Genomic DNA, 19,936 nt, shown 5'->3' on the forward strand with positions numbered 1-19,936 from the left:
ACTTAACACATAATTCAAGGTAATCGTATCACTCATTGGAATTTTTACAGCCAGGAGAAATATCCTTTGGCATTTTCTGTTCATTTCTTCTTCAAATCTTAGTCTATCCTTGATCTTATTTTATCCTGAAATTTACTTGTGCTTTTATTTCTGAGCTGACCCCTTCTCTCGCACTAATACATTTCATCGAACCACTGAACCTGTATTAACCTTCATGTGACCAATAAAGGAAAACTGAAATTTATGATACTGTCTGAGAAAATTATGACTAAAACATTAACTAAAATTAAAAGGTAAACAGACTAAAATCTAACACTGGACCCTACATGATACACACTTGTAATTCAGCTTTATACCTTTTCTGTAAAACATTTTATAATATCTGACTTTTCCATTTGAAAGAGCAATGCAGCATCTTTTTGCACTTTTTTTTTTTTTTACACTGCAAATCACAAGTAGGGCTGCAACTAACCATTAATGTCAGTATTGATTCAATAAGCCAATTATATTCTTAATTACTTATAATGGTGAAAAATGTTCATCACGGTTACCCATAGTTCAGGGTGACCTATTCACATGTCTTGTTTTATTTGACCAACGGTCTAAACCCCCAAAAATAGTCATTTTACTATAATGTAAGACTGATAAAAGCAGCACATTATTACATTTGAGAAGCTGGAGCCAGGAAATGTTTGGCCTTTTTTGCTTGAAAAACGACTCGAACAATTATTTTATCATCATAATAGTTGCTGAATAATTTTCTGTTGATGGACTAATCAATTAAGCTAATGGTTTCAGCTCTACATAAAGGATAGGCTGACAAGGGCGGAGGGGAGAACAAAATTACACTGCTACAAATGGGTCTTTTAGCTCTTAAAATGCAGGAGGCAGCTGCAACAGAGTTTGGACAACCCTGAAAAATAGAGAGTGGGGAAAAGGTTCAATAATAATCATTTTTCTTTTCCCGAGTCCTGCCCTTGCCTGTCTCAGCCTTCTTTTCTTCAAGAAATCATATCTGTTTACTATTTTCCATGAATAATAGCTAATAATGCCCTGCGTTATCATTTATTCCCTCTCAACTCTGCTCCGCTCTCGACAGAAGCCTTTGTGGTTGGTGGTCACTGGGGAGAACAGTGCCGTGATGATAGGGAGGAAAATGGAAAAGGACTTCTGACAATCACAGGTAGTTATCACATCAAAAGGTCCCTCTTGACACGAAAATTATCATACACGAACGCCTACACACGCTGTCCCGAAATGTCATTTCATAACAATAACAGGGATAAGTCTGGTTAATTGCCCCGCTGATGTCTTTCTTGGCCGTTTCCAAATGTCTTTCTTTCCATGTTTATTATTTACAACAGATCAGTTTCAGTATGTGGAAAGCCTGTTAAAGGCTGCAGCCTTGAGAACATCTTCAATTACAAACAAGGTTAAATTCTTGTTTCCTTACATTGTGAATAAAGCTGGACACAATCGGTGGCAGCCAACATTCAACATTCAGCCTTGCAAACTCCACTCAATATTAATATATGTTTCAGCAAACCACGGATATGTTACATTTATATATTTAATATGTAGTGGATATGTTGTCTGCACTCTTTCAACCATGGCTGGAAATGTCCTGAAATGTCTTTAAGAGAGTTAAGTTAAAGTTAAAAGAAAAAAAAAGAACAACTTGGTCGATACGAACACAGCAGGAAATGCCCAAGCCTCTTGTTAAAAAGACCTGGGTTGGTCGCTACAATGATGGCTGGAAATGTCCAGACCTCTAATTAAAGAAATGCCCAATCTGGTCGCTACAAACACGGCTGGAAATGTCCTGACCTCTCATTAAAAAAAGATCTGGTTTGGTTGCTACAATGACGGCTGGAAATGTCCAGACCTCTGATTAAAGAAATACCCAATTTGGTCATTACAAACATGGCTGGACACCAAAGCAAATGCCCCGGCCTCCCCTTTTCAAAAGACCTAGTTTGGTCGCTATAAACACGGCAGGAAATGCCCCAAACTCTTGTTAAAAAAAATTATGTTAGATTTGTACTTTTAATATGTAGCGAATGTGTTGAAACTTCAATTTTATGTTGTGACAATGCTGTCATTAAAGCATAGTTAGGTTTAGACACAAAAATCACTTGTTTTTGGTTCGGAAAAACACCAATGGTCTGTCTTTGTATACTAAACTTGATTGCTCCAAACATGGCTTGAAATGTCCTTACCTCTCATTAAAAAAGACTCAGTTTGGTTGCCACAAATATGCTTGCAATGTCTTGACCTCTCACTGAAAAAGACCCGGTTTGAAATTAACACGACCATTTCATTTTCAAAAGACCTGGTTTGGGCACTACAAACACAGCTGGAAATGCCCAGACCTCTTATTAAAAGAAATCCAGTGTGGTTGCTACAGATACCGCTGGAAATGTCCCGAACTCTTGTTAAAAAAAGACCCAGTTTGGTTGCTACAAACACGGCTGAAAATGCCCCTGCCTCTCGTTTAAAAAGACCATTTTGGTTGCTTCAGATATGACTGGCAATATCCTGACCTCTCATTAAAAAAAGACCCAGTTTGGTCACTACAGACACATTTGAAATTTCCATGACCTCTCATTTAAAAAGATCTTGTTTTGTCCCTACAAACACAGCTGGAAATGTCCTGAACTCTTATTAAAAGAAAACCAGTGTGGTTGCTACAAACATGGCTAGAAATGCCCCAACCTCTTCTCAAACAAAGGTGGTTGAAATTGCCACCACCTTTCATTTAAAGAGACCAGGTTTGGTCGCTACAAACATGCCCCAACCTCTTGTAAAAGAACCTCTGATTTTGTTGGTCTCAAACAGTGGTGTGCTGCTGTCTGCAGCTTGGTTTATGTTATAAACTAAACATGCAGATGTAACATATCTGTGGTTTGAAGAAATATACAATGCCAACATTTTATCTGGCAACTGGGCTGCTTTGGCACCTCAAACTACCACAGGAGAATTAAATATAGTTTCTGGTTCATCCGGTTAAAACACAGGTTAAGTTCTTTAATTACTGAAAAGGTTTTAGGTCCAATGGGAAAATGTTTTTTTTTTTTTTTCTTTTTCGGTGGAAACACCAAATGGAGCTGCAAAGTGAGAGGAGCTATTTCTGGCACCCTGCAGTCTACGTATGACCTAATTAACATCAATACCAGGTGTTCTCCTGCAGAGAGCAAACAATATTGATCCAAATCACCGCTCTCATTTATTTCCGCAAACGAGCACAGATACATTCAGACATGTGATACAAATAAACCCGGTAACTCCTCTGTCCGTCAAAAATATTTCTGTACAGGACTGACGGGCACATATAAGGGCATTTCAGGTTTCCTTTGACACTGAAAATAAGAAATATTGGGTGTATCGTAACCATTCAGAGGTCCAAATTTGAACTTGGCTGCCTTCACCAAGTGCCGGCCACGCTTTGGGAGGCAATTATTTGATGATGACAACGATAGGAGCAAGAACACAGAACATGAAAAGGAAAAGGCTTCAAAAGGCGAGAGTGGAAAGTTTAATGATATGCAACACAACAAAGGGAAGAAAACAGAATTCAACAATGGGATAAGGCAAGGTTGGAGAGAGAGCTACTGTAGTGTGAGAGCACTGTGGGTCGTATTTGGGTGTTTGTGTAAATCATTATGCATGGTATTCACTCTGTGTATATTTGAGGCGCGTGTTTGTGTGTGTTTTTGCTACTTATGTGTACGAAAGGGAGATGGAAGGAGGGAGAGAGCAGAGCAGCTGTGTTCAGGGTGGATCTGAGAAATAACAGCCTGGGTAGGCATCCTGGGGAGCGTCCTGGTGTGATGTGTGCAGAGGAGAGGAGAGGAGAGGAGAGGATGGGAAAGAAAAGGAGAAGTGGTGTTCTAACTAACTACACAATGATAATAATAATAATAATAATAATAATAATAATAATATTTTTTTCACTTTTTCAACTTTGTATTGCAACTATGAGTTATCTGTACTGTAGCTTGCAAAGGTATGCCTTCCAAGTAGCTTCACCAATACTATTAATTAGAGCTATGTCAGTTATCAACTAATTGTTATAGCTCAAATTAATTGGATTGGGGAAGCTACTTGGAAGGCATAACTTTGCAAGCTACAGATAACTCCACACTGACAGAAGCTGAACTACAGCAAATCTATCTTAATGAGAATTCTAGTTTAGTTAACTTAAGAGCTCAATTTTAATAATCAAGTGATTGTTTAAATCAGTGATTCTCAATCTTTTTACACCCCGTACCACCTTAAAAAATATTAGGCTCTTCAAGAACCATCACTATGACCAACTTTCAAATACAGTATCATAGGTCTACACTGCTCAGCTACTGACAGTTTACATAAGAGACAGGTTTTTTCCTAATCACAAGATAAGTGATGCAGGATAATATGGGCATCAGTAGCAGCCAATATTGGCTCTAAAATGAATCGGACAACATGCTTTTTCTTAATTTGCACAATGAATGAATATTTCATACATTGAAGAGTATTGTATTTCATGTGTCCATCTGCTGGTGAGCTATCACAATAAGAGTATTAATGCGTAATATGATGTTTATTCCACTTCAGAAGAGACTTGATGATCACTAAAATTAGATAGGGAAAAAAGTGGATGTATCAAAATCGGTATTTGTTGTATATCGATATATTGGGTATTGAAAAAAATCCATTATCATGCACTCCTACAGAAGATTATTTATTGATAACTGTTGTCAGCCACGCTGTACAAAGGAGTTGCACTAATACAAGCACTTAAACTCTTCTACACAACTCACACACTGCAAGCGCCAGCTCTTTATCAGGTGTTGAGAAAACTTAACTGGCACTGCTTAATAAGTACCAGCTATCACTTGTGCTCTGTTATTTGTTGTCCACTTCAGTTTCAACAGGGTCGCTTGCAATATTCTCCAACTGGTCTGCACTTCTATAGTTCCTGTTTGGAGCTACAATTGCAATGTTTTTTAAATTTGCTTTACCTCCGCTTACTGTCTTGCCATCAACTTTTAGCTTGTACTGGATGTATGTACATGCAACATTAATTAACGTGACAAGCAGCAGTAGCTCAGTTCATAGGGACTTGGGTTGGGAACCGGAGGGTCGCCTGTTCAAGTCCCCATCCGGACCAAAATATGGAGCGTGGACTGGTAGCTGGAGAGGTGCCAGTTCACCTCCTGGGCACTGCCAAGGTGCCCCTGAGCAAGGCACTGAACCCCCCAACCGCTCGGAGCGCCTGTCATGGGCAGCCCCACTCTGACATCTCTCCACTTACTGCATGTATAGGTCCAGTTTGTGCATGTGTGTGTTCAGACCTGTGTGTAATTGACTACAGAGTGAAAAATTGAATTTCCCCTCGGGGATTAATAAAGTATATAAAATTAAATTAAAAAAAAAAATTTAAATGTAGCAGGCTGATATCGAAATCAAAATATTACGAAAGGCAAAACTTACTCAAAATTACAATTTCAGGGATTTTTAAGTACTTAAATTCGAAATATTGTAGTATTTTATAGCATCTTATCTTTCAAATTTTAAAAGTTATTTCATAGATTCCACCGTGTATCACTAGAGGGCACTCCTGTACCATCAGTGGTGCATGAACCACACTTAAAGCAAAAATGGTTCAAGTTTCTTAAATGTGATGATTTCCTGCTTTTCTGTCTTGTACGAAAATTTAAGGGCCCTCCACGTTTTTGCGTCGCTAATGTAGTTAGCAGCCCCTCCACAACTAGCCAAACAGCATCAGAAAAACACAAATTTTTAACGTGACACTGCTTATTTCAGTGTTCGTACTGGTTTAAACCACTAAGGGCCGAATTCACTAAAGGACTGCGTGGCTTTTGCGGCCGCTAAACCGGTAAAAATGGAGCAAACAGATACCGTCTAATTCACAAAGCACGCGCAGAGGGTGAAATGCTCCACTAACTGCGCTGCCAAGCAGATTGCATCTCGGTGCTCTGGTGTTATTTGCACGTATTTAAATGAGGTAATATGCATATATTTGGCGCAAAAATTGCCCCTTTCTATGCAAATGAGCCTCATTGATAAACAACGTCTAATTCACTACCACCAGCGCTAATAGCCACACGCAGTTTGAGTGAAGTAAATAACGTCTTTAGATAGCTGGTGCAAATTGGGCGCTCCTTTGTGGAAGCCTCTCGCCCAGACTTTCCAGTGATCGTGGCAGCAGTGATCGTCTGTTAAATCAGCCTGTAAATAATATTTTGACATTATTATTATAATCATTATTACTTTAATGATACTGATGCGTTGAACAGGTGACAGTCTGCGGTTGTTCTCAAAACGCACTTCTGTCACGCACGTCAAAAGCAACTTTCAATAATTTATTTTACGAAACAGGGGAAACGTGAACAAAAACGGTTCCATAATTCATATTAAATTCAAAAGATAACGAAAAAACAGCTACAAGTGAGAGGGAATAATGATAAAGTGGTCAAACTTGGTCAAATCCACAGCCTCAACCCATCCGACACTGTTAGACTGACTCACCAGCAGACATCACTACATGAGGGTATACAGTATTCAGTACTTTGCCAAACAAAGTCTGCCATTGTTCTGCCACGGTGTTCTTGGCGCAAAGCCAGCATTTATACTTTGCCATGTGTGGCTTATTGCAATCAGGGGCAAACTGCACTCAGCTGCCAAACTTTGTGGCCGTGTTTGCGCTGGTATATCATTAGCGCAATATCCTTTGTGAATAGGACGTTAAGATGGAGCAAACTGCGGGTGCAAGTGAAGTGCAATTCAAGGTGCTATCAGCGGCCGCAGTTCATTCTTTGTGAATTTGGCCCTAAGTCTGTTTGCTTTGGAGTGGAAGAGACCTCTGCAGATAATCGGCTTCCAGTAAAAACCTCGCAAACATCTGGATCTTACGTTATCGGACATGTTTTTACCAGTTTTAATCCCCTTGTCTAATTCAGCTCCTAGTTAAAACCTTCTGAACACTGAACACTGACGGAATCCTAACCGGGAGCTCACACTTGGCAATCTGCAACCCTCACTGCTAGATGCCACTGTATCCTACACACTGTTCCTTTAAGACAGAATGGATACTCCAGATTAGATTTTGAGGGCATCACCTTTTTATAAGCTAAATGATTAACCAATTAACACAATGACCCTCAGGTTAATTGATACTGAAATTAATAGCTAGTAACAGCCCTATATTAATACACATACACACACTATATCCTTCTCATGGACACAGCAGTGGAGCAGCTGTCCTCTTTAATAGATAATCCACTGTACTGCACCATGCGCACAGGGGTGCTCTATCAGTTGTTGTTCAAGGAGAGGTGAGGGCAATTCCAACCAGCCTGGGAAATGACCTTAAGGCTTACATAGTACATGTTTTTATGTCTAGTTCAACTCACCATTAATCCTTGTCTGAATAAAACCTGACGTGTAGCCTTCAGCCGGCACAAAACAAGACATATAAAGTAAGATGGGGATATAATGTCAGCAAGGCAGACGCCCACACCTGCCTTTCACTTGGCCATGTCAAGGCCTAGACGTTAAAAACACACCTACGACAGATTTAAATACCACAGCCTACACCTGTCTTCCTGCAGTGCGTGTGTACTTGTCTTCACACACAGAGAAAAATAAAAAGATTGTGTTTGGCCTGTAACGTTCTCCGACTGGCTTGGTCAGGGTGACAGTATTACACAGAGACAGGTCATGTAAGATGCTGGACGAGAGAAAATGGAGTGAAAGGGGAAAATAAAAAAAGGAGTGAGAAAGCAGCTGGCTGAGAAGGCCGAGGAATAAAAGGGAGGGAGTGCTGGCCAGCAGAGCTTTTTATGGATTATTCATCTTCAGATGACTTTCTCTATCGCTCTGCTCGACTGGCTCAACACTCGAGAGCCAAGAGAGATGCCTGGAGTGAAAGAGTCACAAGCCTGCCAATAAGAATATACCAACCAAGATGCACAAGCCTTCCAGTACATGCAAAATTAAACTTTGTATCTATTAGCAGTTGCGGCCAAGCTCAGGGTGTCTTCTCGCTGTGTGGTGCATCATTGTGAGCATTACCATTAATAAAGGCTTTTGTAGAGACAGGCAGAAGTATAATACAAAAGAATGAGTCAAATAACAGCCAACATTCAAGGCCATTTAGGTGCTTTTGTGTTAATACAGTGAGGTGCAATCAGTCTGTCTTTATGCCTGTCAATAAAACACAAATGTATTAATATTTCCCACACTGATGAGAGCTGAAATGGACAAATACATGAAAGGCTGATGAAGTTAGCGCCGTGATGGGCGCCGAGAAAGGGCTGCAAATAAACCTTCCAGTTGAGGGTAACATAAGGTTTATCTTTAAGAATGGAACAATGGCAGTCCGCCATCATGTTCTATTGTTGTATGATCGTTTCACTTGCAAAAAGTGGTTTTAAAATGCACATTGTCATTAACTTTTAGCATGGAGAACACTTTTAGTAAAGTAAGTGAAACAGGCTGGAGTCAGACCTGTAGGGCGTGAGGATGTTGAGGGGTGGCGGCTGCTCGCATGTCTGGAAGGTCTCCTGCAGTGGGACGGGCAGCGACTTGCGGTCAAACAGCTGCTGGTCCTGAATGGTTGAACTCCTGAAAGCCTTCCTCATGGTAATGTCCTGAAGAGACACTGCAGAGGGGGAGGAAGGATGGAGAAAAAAGGAAAGAGAGATGGAGAGAGGAGAAGAAGAGTTATTAGAACAGGATCTTTAAGAATACAGTGTACAAGAATACATGTGCCTTTGCCAACCAACAGATTCTCTGGACCGTACTTGAATTGTGGGGCATAGGCGATTTAGGGTGTGTCCAACTCCACTTTTGCTCTTTAAACAACGCACAATCTGAATACAAAGTAAGAAGCAAGAGGCACCTGACAAATTACTATTTGACATCAACTTACAATCAACGTTACGGAGCCAGAAACCACTAATCATCCTCCCTTGAGCTAACGCTATATTTTTGTCCTAATTGGCTAATCTCTGTTCCCTTCAAAGCAAATCCACAGATGACGTCTAAGCTAAGCTAAACTAGGATAAACTAAGGGTGCTTTCAGACCTAGATTTGTCTTGCTTTGGTCCAAATCAGGGACTAACTTTGTTACAAAGCTGCATAATTGCCTAGAGTACAAGCGGACCAGATCAAATGCCTTGTGCGAGAAAGCTGCTCTTGATTGATCAGAATTTCAATGCGGGAAAAATCCAGGAAGTAAACAAAATGTTGAAGAAAAGTACACTTGCAAGATAAATGTGACACTTTCTAATGTCACAATGGAGGGACAACTACGCAGGTTGATTTTAGCGCTGCTCATCGTGGACTATATTGCTGTCATTGTTCATTTTAGTCAAACCATACAGTTTGAAAACGAGGCGCGGCTCCAACTAGAAAACAATGTTTTGATGCATTGGATGTGCTGAATGTGCATATTAAGGCAGTACAGGAGGAGGTGCACATTAATAATCCTCCAGGACTGTAACATGCTCATGTTTAACCCAAACAATGTGTCATGTGACTGCAGTTGGTTCAGATCCAGGTCGGAACACGTTCTCACCACAAATTCGTTTGTAACCGGACCACCTCTTGAAGAAGGTCTCGGTCCGGTTGTTTTGGTGCGCACCTGAGTGTGATTCCTGTGTTCACACCTGCCCAAACGAACCGCACTTAGGGGGCAAACCAACTTGAGTTCAATTGAACCAAACCAAACATGGCAAGCTAAGCTACGCTGGGCTCAGTTTGTTTGTTATCGGCTGTGGGGTTACTTGCCCTCCTTTCATACAGGACAATTTTGGAGGTCAAATGAATAAGAGAGGAAAATCAATGCTGCAAAACTGAAGCTTTCAGAAAAACAGGTTGGAGAAATTGCTAAGGGGAAGAGGAAACACAACCACACTTGTGCTAACCCTCAATCTACTCAGGCCAAGTAGAAAACAGCAAGTCTTGGAAAGGAATCCAGAGCGTTGCAACCAGGTCTGAATTATACATGAGGGAATAACAAATGGATACACTTTACTGCTGCCCAGAGGAAGACTGAAAAAGCCATGTGGCATATAGAAAAAGTATTGTTCCAGTCCTCTGTTATTAGCCTCTGTACTGTACCACACACATACACAACAAAAGGAACACCACAGAATCAAATACAGAACGATAACCCAGCACAGAAAGTTGATGTCTTAAAACCAAACAAGTAGAACAGCTGAGTTATCAAGACTGTTATTGAATGCTTCTCTTAATAAAATGAGACAAATAAAGTCGTTTTATTGTACAAAGGACAAAGCACCCCAATCTGATCTTCCTCACTGCAGCAGTACAGCTGGGTAATGACTTCCACAGCCTCTCGGTGTAGTGAAGGGCCAGCCACCTGAGGCACTGAAGTATCATTATTAACAAACACTATCAGCGAGCCAAGGTTTGGTAAGTAACACTCTGGGAGAGAGGAAGGAGGCCGGAGAATGCAAGAGGGAGATAATAAAACTGCGAGGACGCAACAGAGGCGGGCTGATGGAAACACGGGACAGACAGAGACAGAGTGAAGAGGCATTAACAGTAAAACAAAGAGCAGGAGCTGACATACAGGAAACATTCGCATGAAATACAGACGAGTAAATGGCGAGGAGAGGGAGGGAACTGAAGAGCAGAGGGAGAGACAGATGGAGAGACGATAAAACTAACACGGACACATGCAAATAAAGAGGAAGGAGTGGTGCAGAGGGGAGCGGGAGAAACAGCAACAACACATAAAAACACAAAGTTTTACTTCTCTGAGAAAAACAGAATGATGAGCGAGGTGTCCCAGGAGAGACGTGCAGTAACAGGAGAAGAGCCAGAGGGTGGTTTTAGTTCCGTATGACAAAGCGAGGGAGAAACTGCAGCCGCCATTTAAACAGCAAACACACAAACACATACTGTATACAGAGGTCGCATTAACCGAATATTTTCCATCATTGATTTGATTGATTTTTTTTACAATGATTGAAAAATCTGAAGGCCGTCCTCCATCTTAACAGATTAGAACACTGAAAGTGCTCTACCATAACTTAAGTAATTTTCCACACCCCTGTCAAGTTGGTGGTGTGTGCATATTAATCAGCTATTGTCTAGGTTTGTCTCTGATCTCACACACATGACCTTGTTGTCTACCTGACTTTAGCCATCCATTGCATTGATGGGCTATATTGCTACTTACCACTGCAAAATGTCACGTCACATTTCTTCTTCTTGAAACTGATGAATGAAAATTAATGCTATTAAAGCTATACTATGCAGGATTTTCCTAATACACAAAATATAGACTCATACAGATGCAGATACAGAGTACTTCCTCTCAAGCATCACTTATGACCCACTAGAAGTGTGTGGCGGTGTATTTATCTGCAGACTCTGCCCTCTGTCGATGTTTTCTTTTTGTCTTCTTGTTTTGCTGTGGCTGGGACATTCCTTGGCACAGCGTGGAGATGAGGTTGGGAGGTAAAAAGGTAGCGACCAGGTGCCAGACCATAAGCAGCAGGAATCCAAGAGGAAGCTACGAAAATAGTGGAGTGCCGGAAAAAATACAAATATACCAAGACAGAGGGCCAAGGTGCGTCCAAGGGTGAGTTCCAAATTGCATACTTTTTCTTTTTACTTTTAGTATGTACTGCAGCTGCCCTTAAAAAGTATGTACTGTTGCATGCAGTATGCACACAATCGGGAGTCGGGACATACGACTTTCTCACTACATTACACCCTGAACTTTGACCCTCTTATGTCCTTTTGTTGTTTGTGATATTTATCGTTATTTTGTTCACTAAATTAATTATTATTCCTATACTGTTCCACTGATCATCAGTTACTTAAATGTGGGGTCATCCCTCATTGCGACTTTTGAGAGCTGTCGATCAGCCGTCATCTGTTTGCGGGTCAGTCACTGTGACGTATCGTCCACCGCGCAAAGAATTGTGGGTCAGAATAGCCAGAAAAGCAAGCTGGCTTGCGTACTGCACAATCGGACCGGATGTAGTAGAACATCCTGGCATTTTTAGGCATACTGCATTTTACATAACTATGTACTGGGTCATACTAAGGGCTCTAGTTTCCCAGCGCGGCGCAGGGTGGCGCAGGGTGGCGAACGCCGCGCAGAGCTAGTTTTGAGCAGCGCAACCCGAAGTGCATTCAGTTTGGTAGTTTGGCAGACCGAGGTGCGCTGAGGTGGGTGTGGCGGTGCAGCAGGGGGAGGTGTCGACAGATCCAGCTTGGCGCAGTGACAGTTTCGTGCCAAAAGGCTTCGCCGAAGGTGCGCTTAAAGCTCGCCATCTGAAACCAGGTCTACTGTCAGCGCAGGGGGAGCGCAGCCGGTGTAAGCCGAAGTTTGGCTGACCGGCGGACAGTGCGCACACGTCACCAAAACCTCACAGGCAGGTTTCCAGAATATCAGACACATTAAAAATTGCAATAAATACCCCCCCAAAAAAAACACTATTCAATGCAACTATCTGCAATCAGCACATAAATGTATCTCTATATCGACTGTCCCGTCACATCTGATGTCAGATCAAAGGGGATTGGCACCGTTTGGCACACGTAATGGAAACCCAACCTGATTTGATTAAACAGCTGCAAACTAATGAATTCACATCCCTCTCAGCCAACCACAAACAGCCACAGCATCAGATAGGGAGTATATATTCAGCATCTGTCATCTTAGAAAAGTCAAAAGAAAAGAAACAGAGTGAGACTGCGAGAGAGAAAGAGAGAGAGAGCACACACGAGAGAAACACAACCTTGATTTACAATTGTGGTGACCTCCTCCCAGGCTATATTTGCATCATCAGCCCGTGGAGGTCTGCTCGCAGTTCCGTATATTCAGACACTGCGAGCTTAGACCTCCCGGACCAAAACATCAGGTTCCTTCTGGGAGAAGTTTGGCTGTCTGACACTGCTGCTCTCTTCCGCCATGGCGAATTGAGTAAACTCTCATTACACCTTCGCGCGGCGCAGTTAAGGGTGAGGAGAGGGGCTCATTTGATTGGTGTGATGTGTGTAAAACCCACTCCACGCCTTCTCTCCTCCCTCTTTCCGACTTGCGCAGGTAGGAGGGACAGATGAGTAGCTGCGCCAGGCGCACGGTGTGCCAAACTTGCAAAATCCACCTGGCCACACCCAGCTGGCGAAGCGCAGGTGCGCTGCGCCCCCGCCTCGCCCGGTCTGCAAAACTAGAGCCCTCAGTCTTCTTCTAGCATACTATATAGTATGGTTGTATGGGTCGAGAACACACAGCAAGCGAACAAAGCTAATTCCAAAAACGCGAGTGAATCTGGGATTGGCTTTTAATACTGCTTTTACTGGCGATACAAACAGTAGCCAATGACCTCTGCATTGTACACCTTCAAATACAAAAATAAAGATTAAAATGACAGGTAATAGATTATACAGTCATAGATTATGATAGAATTTTTATGACCCTGACCATCAAAATGACGGACAACAAGAAAGTGTAATGTAAACTCTGATACAGTACATCATTTTAAGTTAAATAGAAATAACCACAGGATTTAAGTGAGAGTGGTCACAGTCTTCTTGTGTCCTCATGCCTCTAAGCTTTAGGAAAAACTGGAAACAAATAATATATATATATATATATATATATATATATATATATATATATATATATATACATATATATATATATATATATATATATATATATATATATATATATACATATATATATATATATATATATATATACACACAGTACAGGCCAAAAGTTTGGACACACCTTCTCATTCAATGCGTTTTCTTTATTTTCATGACTATTTACATTGTAGATTCTCACTGAAGGCATCAAAACTATGAATGAACACATGTGGAGTTATGTACTTAACAAAAAAAGGTGAAATAACTGAAAACATGTTTTATATTCTAGTTTCTTCAAAATAGCCACCCTTTGCTCTGATTACTGCTTTGCACACTCTTGGCATTCTCTCCATGAGCTTCAAGAGGTAGTCACCTGAAATGGTTTCCACTTCACAGGTGTGCCTTATCAGGGTTAATTAGTGGAATTTCTTGCTTTATCAATGGGGTTGGGACCATCAGTTGTGTTGTGCAGAAGTCAGGTTAATACACAGCCGACAGCCCTATTGGACAACTGTTAAAATTCATATTATGGCAAGAACCAATCAGCTAACTAAAGAAAAACCAGTGGCCATCATTACTTTAAGAAATGAAGGACAGTCAGTCCGGAAAATTGCAAAAGCTTTAAATGTGTCCCCAAGTGGAGTCGCAAAAACCATCAAGCACTACAACGAAACTGGCACACATGAGGACCGACCCAGGAAAGGAAGACCAAGAGTCACCTCTGCTTCTGAGGAGAAGTTCATCCGAGTCACCAGCCTCAGAAATCGCAAGTTAACAGCAGCTCAGATCAGAGACCAGATGAATGCCACACAGAGTTCTAGCAGCAGACCCATCTCTAGAACAACTGTTAAGAGGAGACTGCGCCAATCAGGCCTTCATGGTCAAATAGCTGCTAGGAAACCACTGCTAAGGAGAGGCAACAAGCAGAAGAGATTTGTTTGGGCCAAGAAACACAAGGAATGGACATTAGACCAGTGGAAATCTGTGCTTTGGTCTGATGAGTCCAAATTTGAGATCTTTGGTTCCAACCGCCGTGTCTTTGTGAGACGCAGAAAAGGTGAACGGATGGATTCCACATGCCTGGTTCCCACTGTGAAGCATGGAGGAGGAGGTGTGATGGTGTGGGGGTGTTTTGCTGGTGACACTGTTGGGGATTTATTCAAAATTGAAGGCACACTGAACCAGCATGGCTACCACAGCATCCTGCAGCGACATGCCATCCCATCCGGTTTGCGTTTAGTTGGACGATCATTTATTTTTCAACAGGACAATGACCCCAAACACACCTCCAGGCTGTGTAAGGGCTATTTGACCAAGAAGGAGAGTGATGGAGTGCTGCGGCAGATGACCTGGCCTCCACAGTCACCGGACCTGAACCCAATTGAGATGGTTTGGGGTGAGCTGGACCGCAGAGTGAAGGCAAAGGGGCCAACAAGTGCTAAACACCTCTGGGAACTCCTTCAAGACTGTTGGAAAACCATTTCAGGTGACTACCTCTTGAAGCTCATCGAGAGAATGCCAAGAGTGTGCAAAGCAGTAATCAGAGCAAAGGGTGGCTATTTTGAAGAAACTAGAATATAAAACATGTTTTCAGTTATTTCACCTTTTTTTGTTAAGTACATAACTCCACATGTGTTCATTCATAGTTTTGATGCCTTCAGTGAGAATCTACAATGTAAATAGTCATGAAAATAAAGAAAACGCATGAATGAGAAGGTGTGTCCAAACTTTGGCCTGTACTGTATATATTATATAAATATATATATATTATATAATAATTCAACTTTTGTCTTCTCTATCAAGAGTTTGGTTAAGTTTGAGGTGATGCTGCAGTATTTCCACATCTCAGTAATTATTAATGACAGGAACGATGCCTCAAACTACAAAAACAAGACCTGAGAATTATCCCTCTTACTCGTGTTTGTATCAGGGAGTGCAGCTGAATTAACTTTAGTTTCCTCATGAGCCACATAGGAGGTGATTAATGATAAGAAGAAGGAAAAAAAAAAAATCAAAGCCACAACCACAGTAGCATGACAATTACACTGCCCACAGCGATGACAGAGGAGAGAAATGCCAGGGATAAGTGGGAGTAATGGTGAGATCTAAGGAGTGGATTTTTTTCCCAAGTTGAGAAGATTAGAGAGTCCAAGAGATGAAGATGTGGGACAGGAGATATGAACATTAAAGTGATGCTTTAGTGATCCCTTAAAGGCATTTCACTTTTCGCCTCGCCTCCTCTCCACATGAAGGTCGGAGTGAAGGTCGGGAATCGATACAAAGAGTGTTATAGACACGTTATAACACCCTGCCGGGGCAGAAAGTAACCACCGGTCGAGCGGTGAGCGTCAATTTGTCGTTGTTGAGTGCTGTGAGTTAAGAAAGAGCACTGCGTCCGGCTGCCCTGATGCATTTAGGGAGAGCAGCGAGCTGTCAGATGGTGTGACAAGTATGTGCAAAAGCAACTAACAAGAGAGAGGCAGTGCAGAAGTGTGTGTCAGGATGAATGTGATGCAGAGTGAGGTGGCTGTAAACCTCTGCCAAGCAACGCTGAGCACTGAGAGAGGCACACTGCACTAATCAATGTGGGTAGAAACACAGAAGGCACACACACACACACACACACAGGGATCAGTCACACACAGATGGATATCTTAGCATGATATTCTACATCCTAATTACAAAATGTCACTTATTCAGCCAAACTACCAATTACGCCCATTTAGGGAAGACATTCAGCTAATGAGAAAAATGTGAGTGTAAGCGTTTGTGAGTGAATGCGTGAGTAAGTGAGAGGCTGTAAGTGTGTGTGTGTGTGTGTGTGTGTGTCAGGTCGAGCAGTGGCAGGTGCAGCAGCTGCCTCTGATCTCAGCCTGTGAAGCTCCTTATCAGTAAGCTGGTGGTGGATAGTTTATCTCTTTCTCTCTCTCATATCTTTCTCTTAGTCTGATACCATCTAACTGAGACACCCTCAACCAAAGAGGTGAGAAAGTTCTTGTCTCACACACACACACACACACACACACACACACACACACACACACACACACACACACACACACCTTCCTTCAGCTTTCCCTCAAAGTTTAAGGGAAATGATGTTTCCCCTCCTCCCTCCCTCCCTTCATGCAGTCCTACATACAGCCACTGAAGATAAGAGAAGGCACGGGCCAAGCTGTCTGTTAGCATGCAGGCACGGCTCTCCCTTCTGTTGCACTTCAATGCAAATGTTGCCCCATATTTCCCCTCCTGCGCGGCGCCTCCTCCTGCAGCCCTTGAATCACTCCTTCCTCCTCCCAGACTCAGTTTTACTCCGTCTTTTGCTCCATCCCTTTCCCTCTGTCTCTCGTAAACTTGTTTATTGTTTGCCCTCTCTTTCATTTTGTACTCTTCCTCTCTCCTCCTCCTCATCTGAACGCTCTCCTGCTTGCATTGACATCCTGTGTAAATCACCGGTGTTGTGCGCAGTGTGAGAATAAACAATGTGCGCCGGTGAATGTTTCAAAGAAGGACTTACTGTGTATAAGAAGTGTGTAGACAAGCTCTGTGCATTTTGGCTTTGACTTTAGAAAGCATCTGTTGCCGTGTTTCTGACATCTGCTTGCTGGTCAGCACCCACGATGCTTCTAGAAGAACTATCGTGAGTGTAAATTATACTTTTTCCATAATTACTGAGGTCTGCATGAGGTAAATTTTGTCATATGCCAGCATCACATTGGTTGCCAATTGCTGAAGTGAGCCAGAGAGACATATAACCTGAACCAAATGCCAGTGTTTAATCTAATCCAACAAATCAAACACCTGACAAATCAGGGTACTTCAACACATTGGCATAAAACCTGCATAAAAATCCATTTCTGCCATAAAGTAGTCCCGCTCGTTGATTTGCAACGTTGCTTAAACACCCACAGATATTGAAGAGATAACTTCCGCGAATTGGTTCGAGAAAATTTACGATACTAGGGTTGAATGGTGATATTGCCGTATAAAAATGACGAATACTGTCGTATTTTTCTGTACAATTTTATCCGTCCGAATATTTATTCTTTTTAATCACACAAGGCTAAACGTGTGATGGCCATGGGGGTCAGGGAGGTCATGTCCCGCCAGTATACTTTATGTAATGACCAGACATCACATGCTTACAAAAGATAAAAAGTAGAACAATGTTCTACCCTCAATATTTAGTGTTAGACTGACCTCAGAACAGTGTAAGATCACAGATATCCCTCTGCGTCATGTTAGTTTACATTCATTCGGTCATTTTCCATAACCGCTTATCCAATTAGGGGTCACGGGGGGGGGGCCTGGAGCCTATCCCCGCTGACACTGGGCAAGAGGCAGGGTACACCCTGGACAGATCACCAGACTATCACAGGACTGACACATAGAGACAGACAACCATTCACACTCACATTCACACCTATGGACAATTTAGAGTCACCAATTGACCTGCATGTCTTTGGACTGTGGGAGGAAGCTGGACTACCCGGAGGAAACCCACGCTGTCACAGAGAGAACATGCAAACTCTGCACAGAAGGTATCCCCCATGGTAGAGAACTAGGAACCCTCTTGCTGTGAGGTGAGGTTTTGTACATTCTTTGTGTCAGAAATTTTTTCTTTGATTTCATTCTTTAGTCCATTCCACAAAAGCGCACCACGAATAGATATGCACATACTTTTAAGATTGGCGCTAGTACATTGTTTCCTCTTAGTTATTACCCCCTTCTCTGATACAGCGACTTTGCCCTTAAACAAGTCTCATTCACACAGGTATCACAGCATGTTTTATTCAATGCACTCTTTTCACCCTAAAGGAATACTTCCCTCCCCAAATGACTACTTGTGTATCAAGTATTCATCCTGTGTTATGTTGAATTGATGAAGAAAAATTCAAGGGTTAGTTAAGATTCAGCAGAGTCACACCATAATACAAACTAACTGACTGAGGCAGCAGTAGACCAGCAGCACCTATGTTCAGTATAATATGATATTATATCGATTGTTTGGACAACAACACGATATTTGCCAATATTACAAAGTCTGCCACGATACGATTTCGACTTTCGGCCATAAAAGATAAAAACAACACATAAATAATGTAAATAACTGAAACAGCTTAAGTTAAACTGACTCCGCTAACACACATACAGCAGCACATGGGATAACTTAGGGCCTGTTTATACGGTTCCATATATCTGAAAACAGGTATTTATCTTTGCGTTTGCACCTATCATTTACACGTAACCAGCGTTTTTCTCAACAAAAACAGAGATTTTCAAAAACAGCTTCCAAAGTGAAAGTTTTTCAAAATATTAATTTCTATGGAGATGTGTAAACAAGATAGATGGAGATTATGGAAAACGATGACGATGCAACCCAGTTCAAGCATGACCATTAGGAGCCCGGGAACCACAACAACAATGGCAGATATATGCCGGGTTGTTTACGTTTTGTTAGCACTTTTGGGACTACTTACGAGCTTACAAATTAACTTAGCACTGCTGCATCAACATCACCGCTACACCAGCGCACAAAGACGCCTGCTGTGCCCAATATTATTAAGTGCATAGCAGCTAACTATGCTACATAAGGTTAAAATGTTGGTTATCATTGTTTTTATCACTAGCGCCAAGAGGAAAAAAAATCACTGTGCATGCGCAGAACATTCTTCTGTGGTGTTTGACACATGGCGTATCGCTACCTACTGGCCTGGCATGCTAATTGCAGCAAAAAGCTGCCGTTTTTGCGTGTTCGTATAAACAGGGATATCGTTTTCACAACTGATTGTGTAAACCTGGAATTTTTTTTATATGGGATAAATAAAAATCTGTTTTTTATTTGTATCAATATCCATGTAAACAAGCCTTTACCTTCAGGGCTTTCTGTCAGAAGGACCTTTCTGAAAAGAATGTTTTCATTTAAACCCACCTGGACTTTTTTCTTCTACTCATAACACGACAAATTACATGTAACGTTATAATTTTTCTTACTCACCTTTGGTTTAAGTCGCTGATTCATGATCATTGAATTGATATATCGATCCAGATCGATAGATCATTACAGCCCTAGTGTTCAGCGTGGTAAAATTGCTGCTTCTTAAGTTTTAAAGAGAGCATAGACAAGTTTTACTTTTATTTTAGTTCCCTGTCAGAGAGGGCTGTCCATTTGGGAACTACTGAGCATACGACTGAATAAATGAGACCTGGGTTATACTGCATGAGTTGTGTGACTTTGAAGAAGAATTTTCTCTGTTTTTGGATTCTTTGGTTACTTAAGCACCCAAGG

General features: G+C 41.7%; 1 protein-coding gene across 4 annotated transcripts in view; it reads right to left on the bottom strand.

The window, feature by feature from the left end:
* The window catches only part of wasf1 (WASP family member 1), a 116,693-nt gene that overhangs the window by 37,412 nt on the left and 59,345 nt on the right, over positions 1–19,936 (bottom strand). For all 4 annotated transcript variants that reach the window (XM_078173808.1, XM_033648497.2, XM_078173807.1 and 1 more), the window contains exon 4: positions 8,515–8,668. In XM_078173808.1, coding sequence (XP_078029934.1) covers positions 8,515–8,668 — 154 coding nt within the window. The remainder of the gene's footprint in view (positions 1–8,514; positions 8,669–19,936) is intronic.

The sequence above is a fragment of the Epinephelus lanceolatus genome, chromosome 13, assembly GCF_041903045.1.
Source record: "Epinephelus lanceolatus isolate andai-2023 chromosome 13, ASM4190304v1, whole genome shotgun sequence".
NCBI lineage: Eukaryota > Metazoa > Chordata > Actinopteri > Perciformes > Serranidae > Epinephelus > Epinephelus lanceolatus.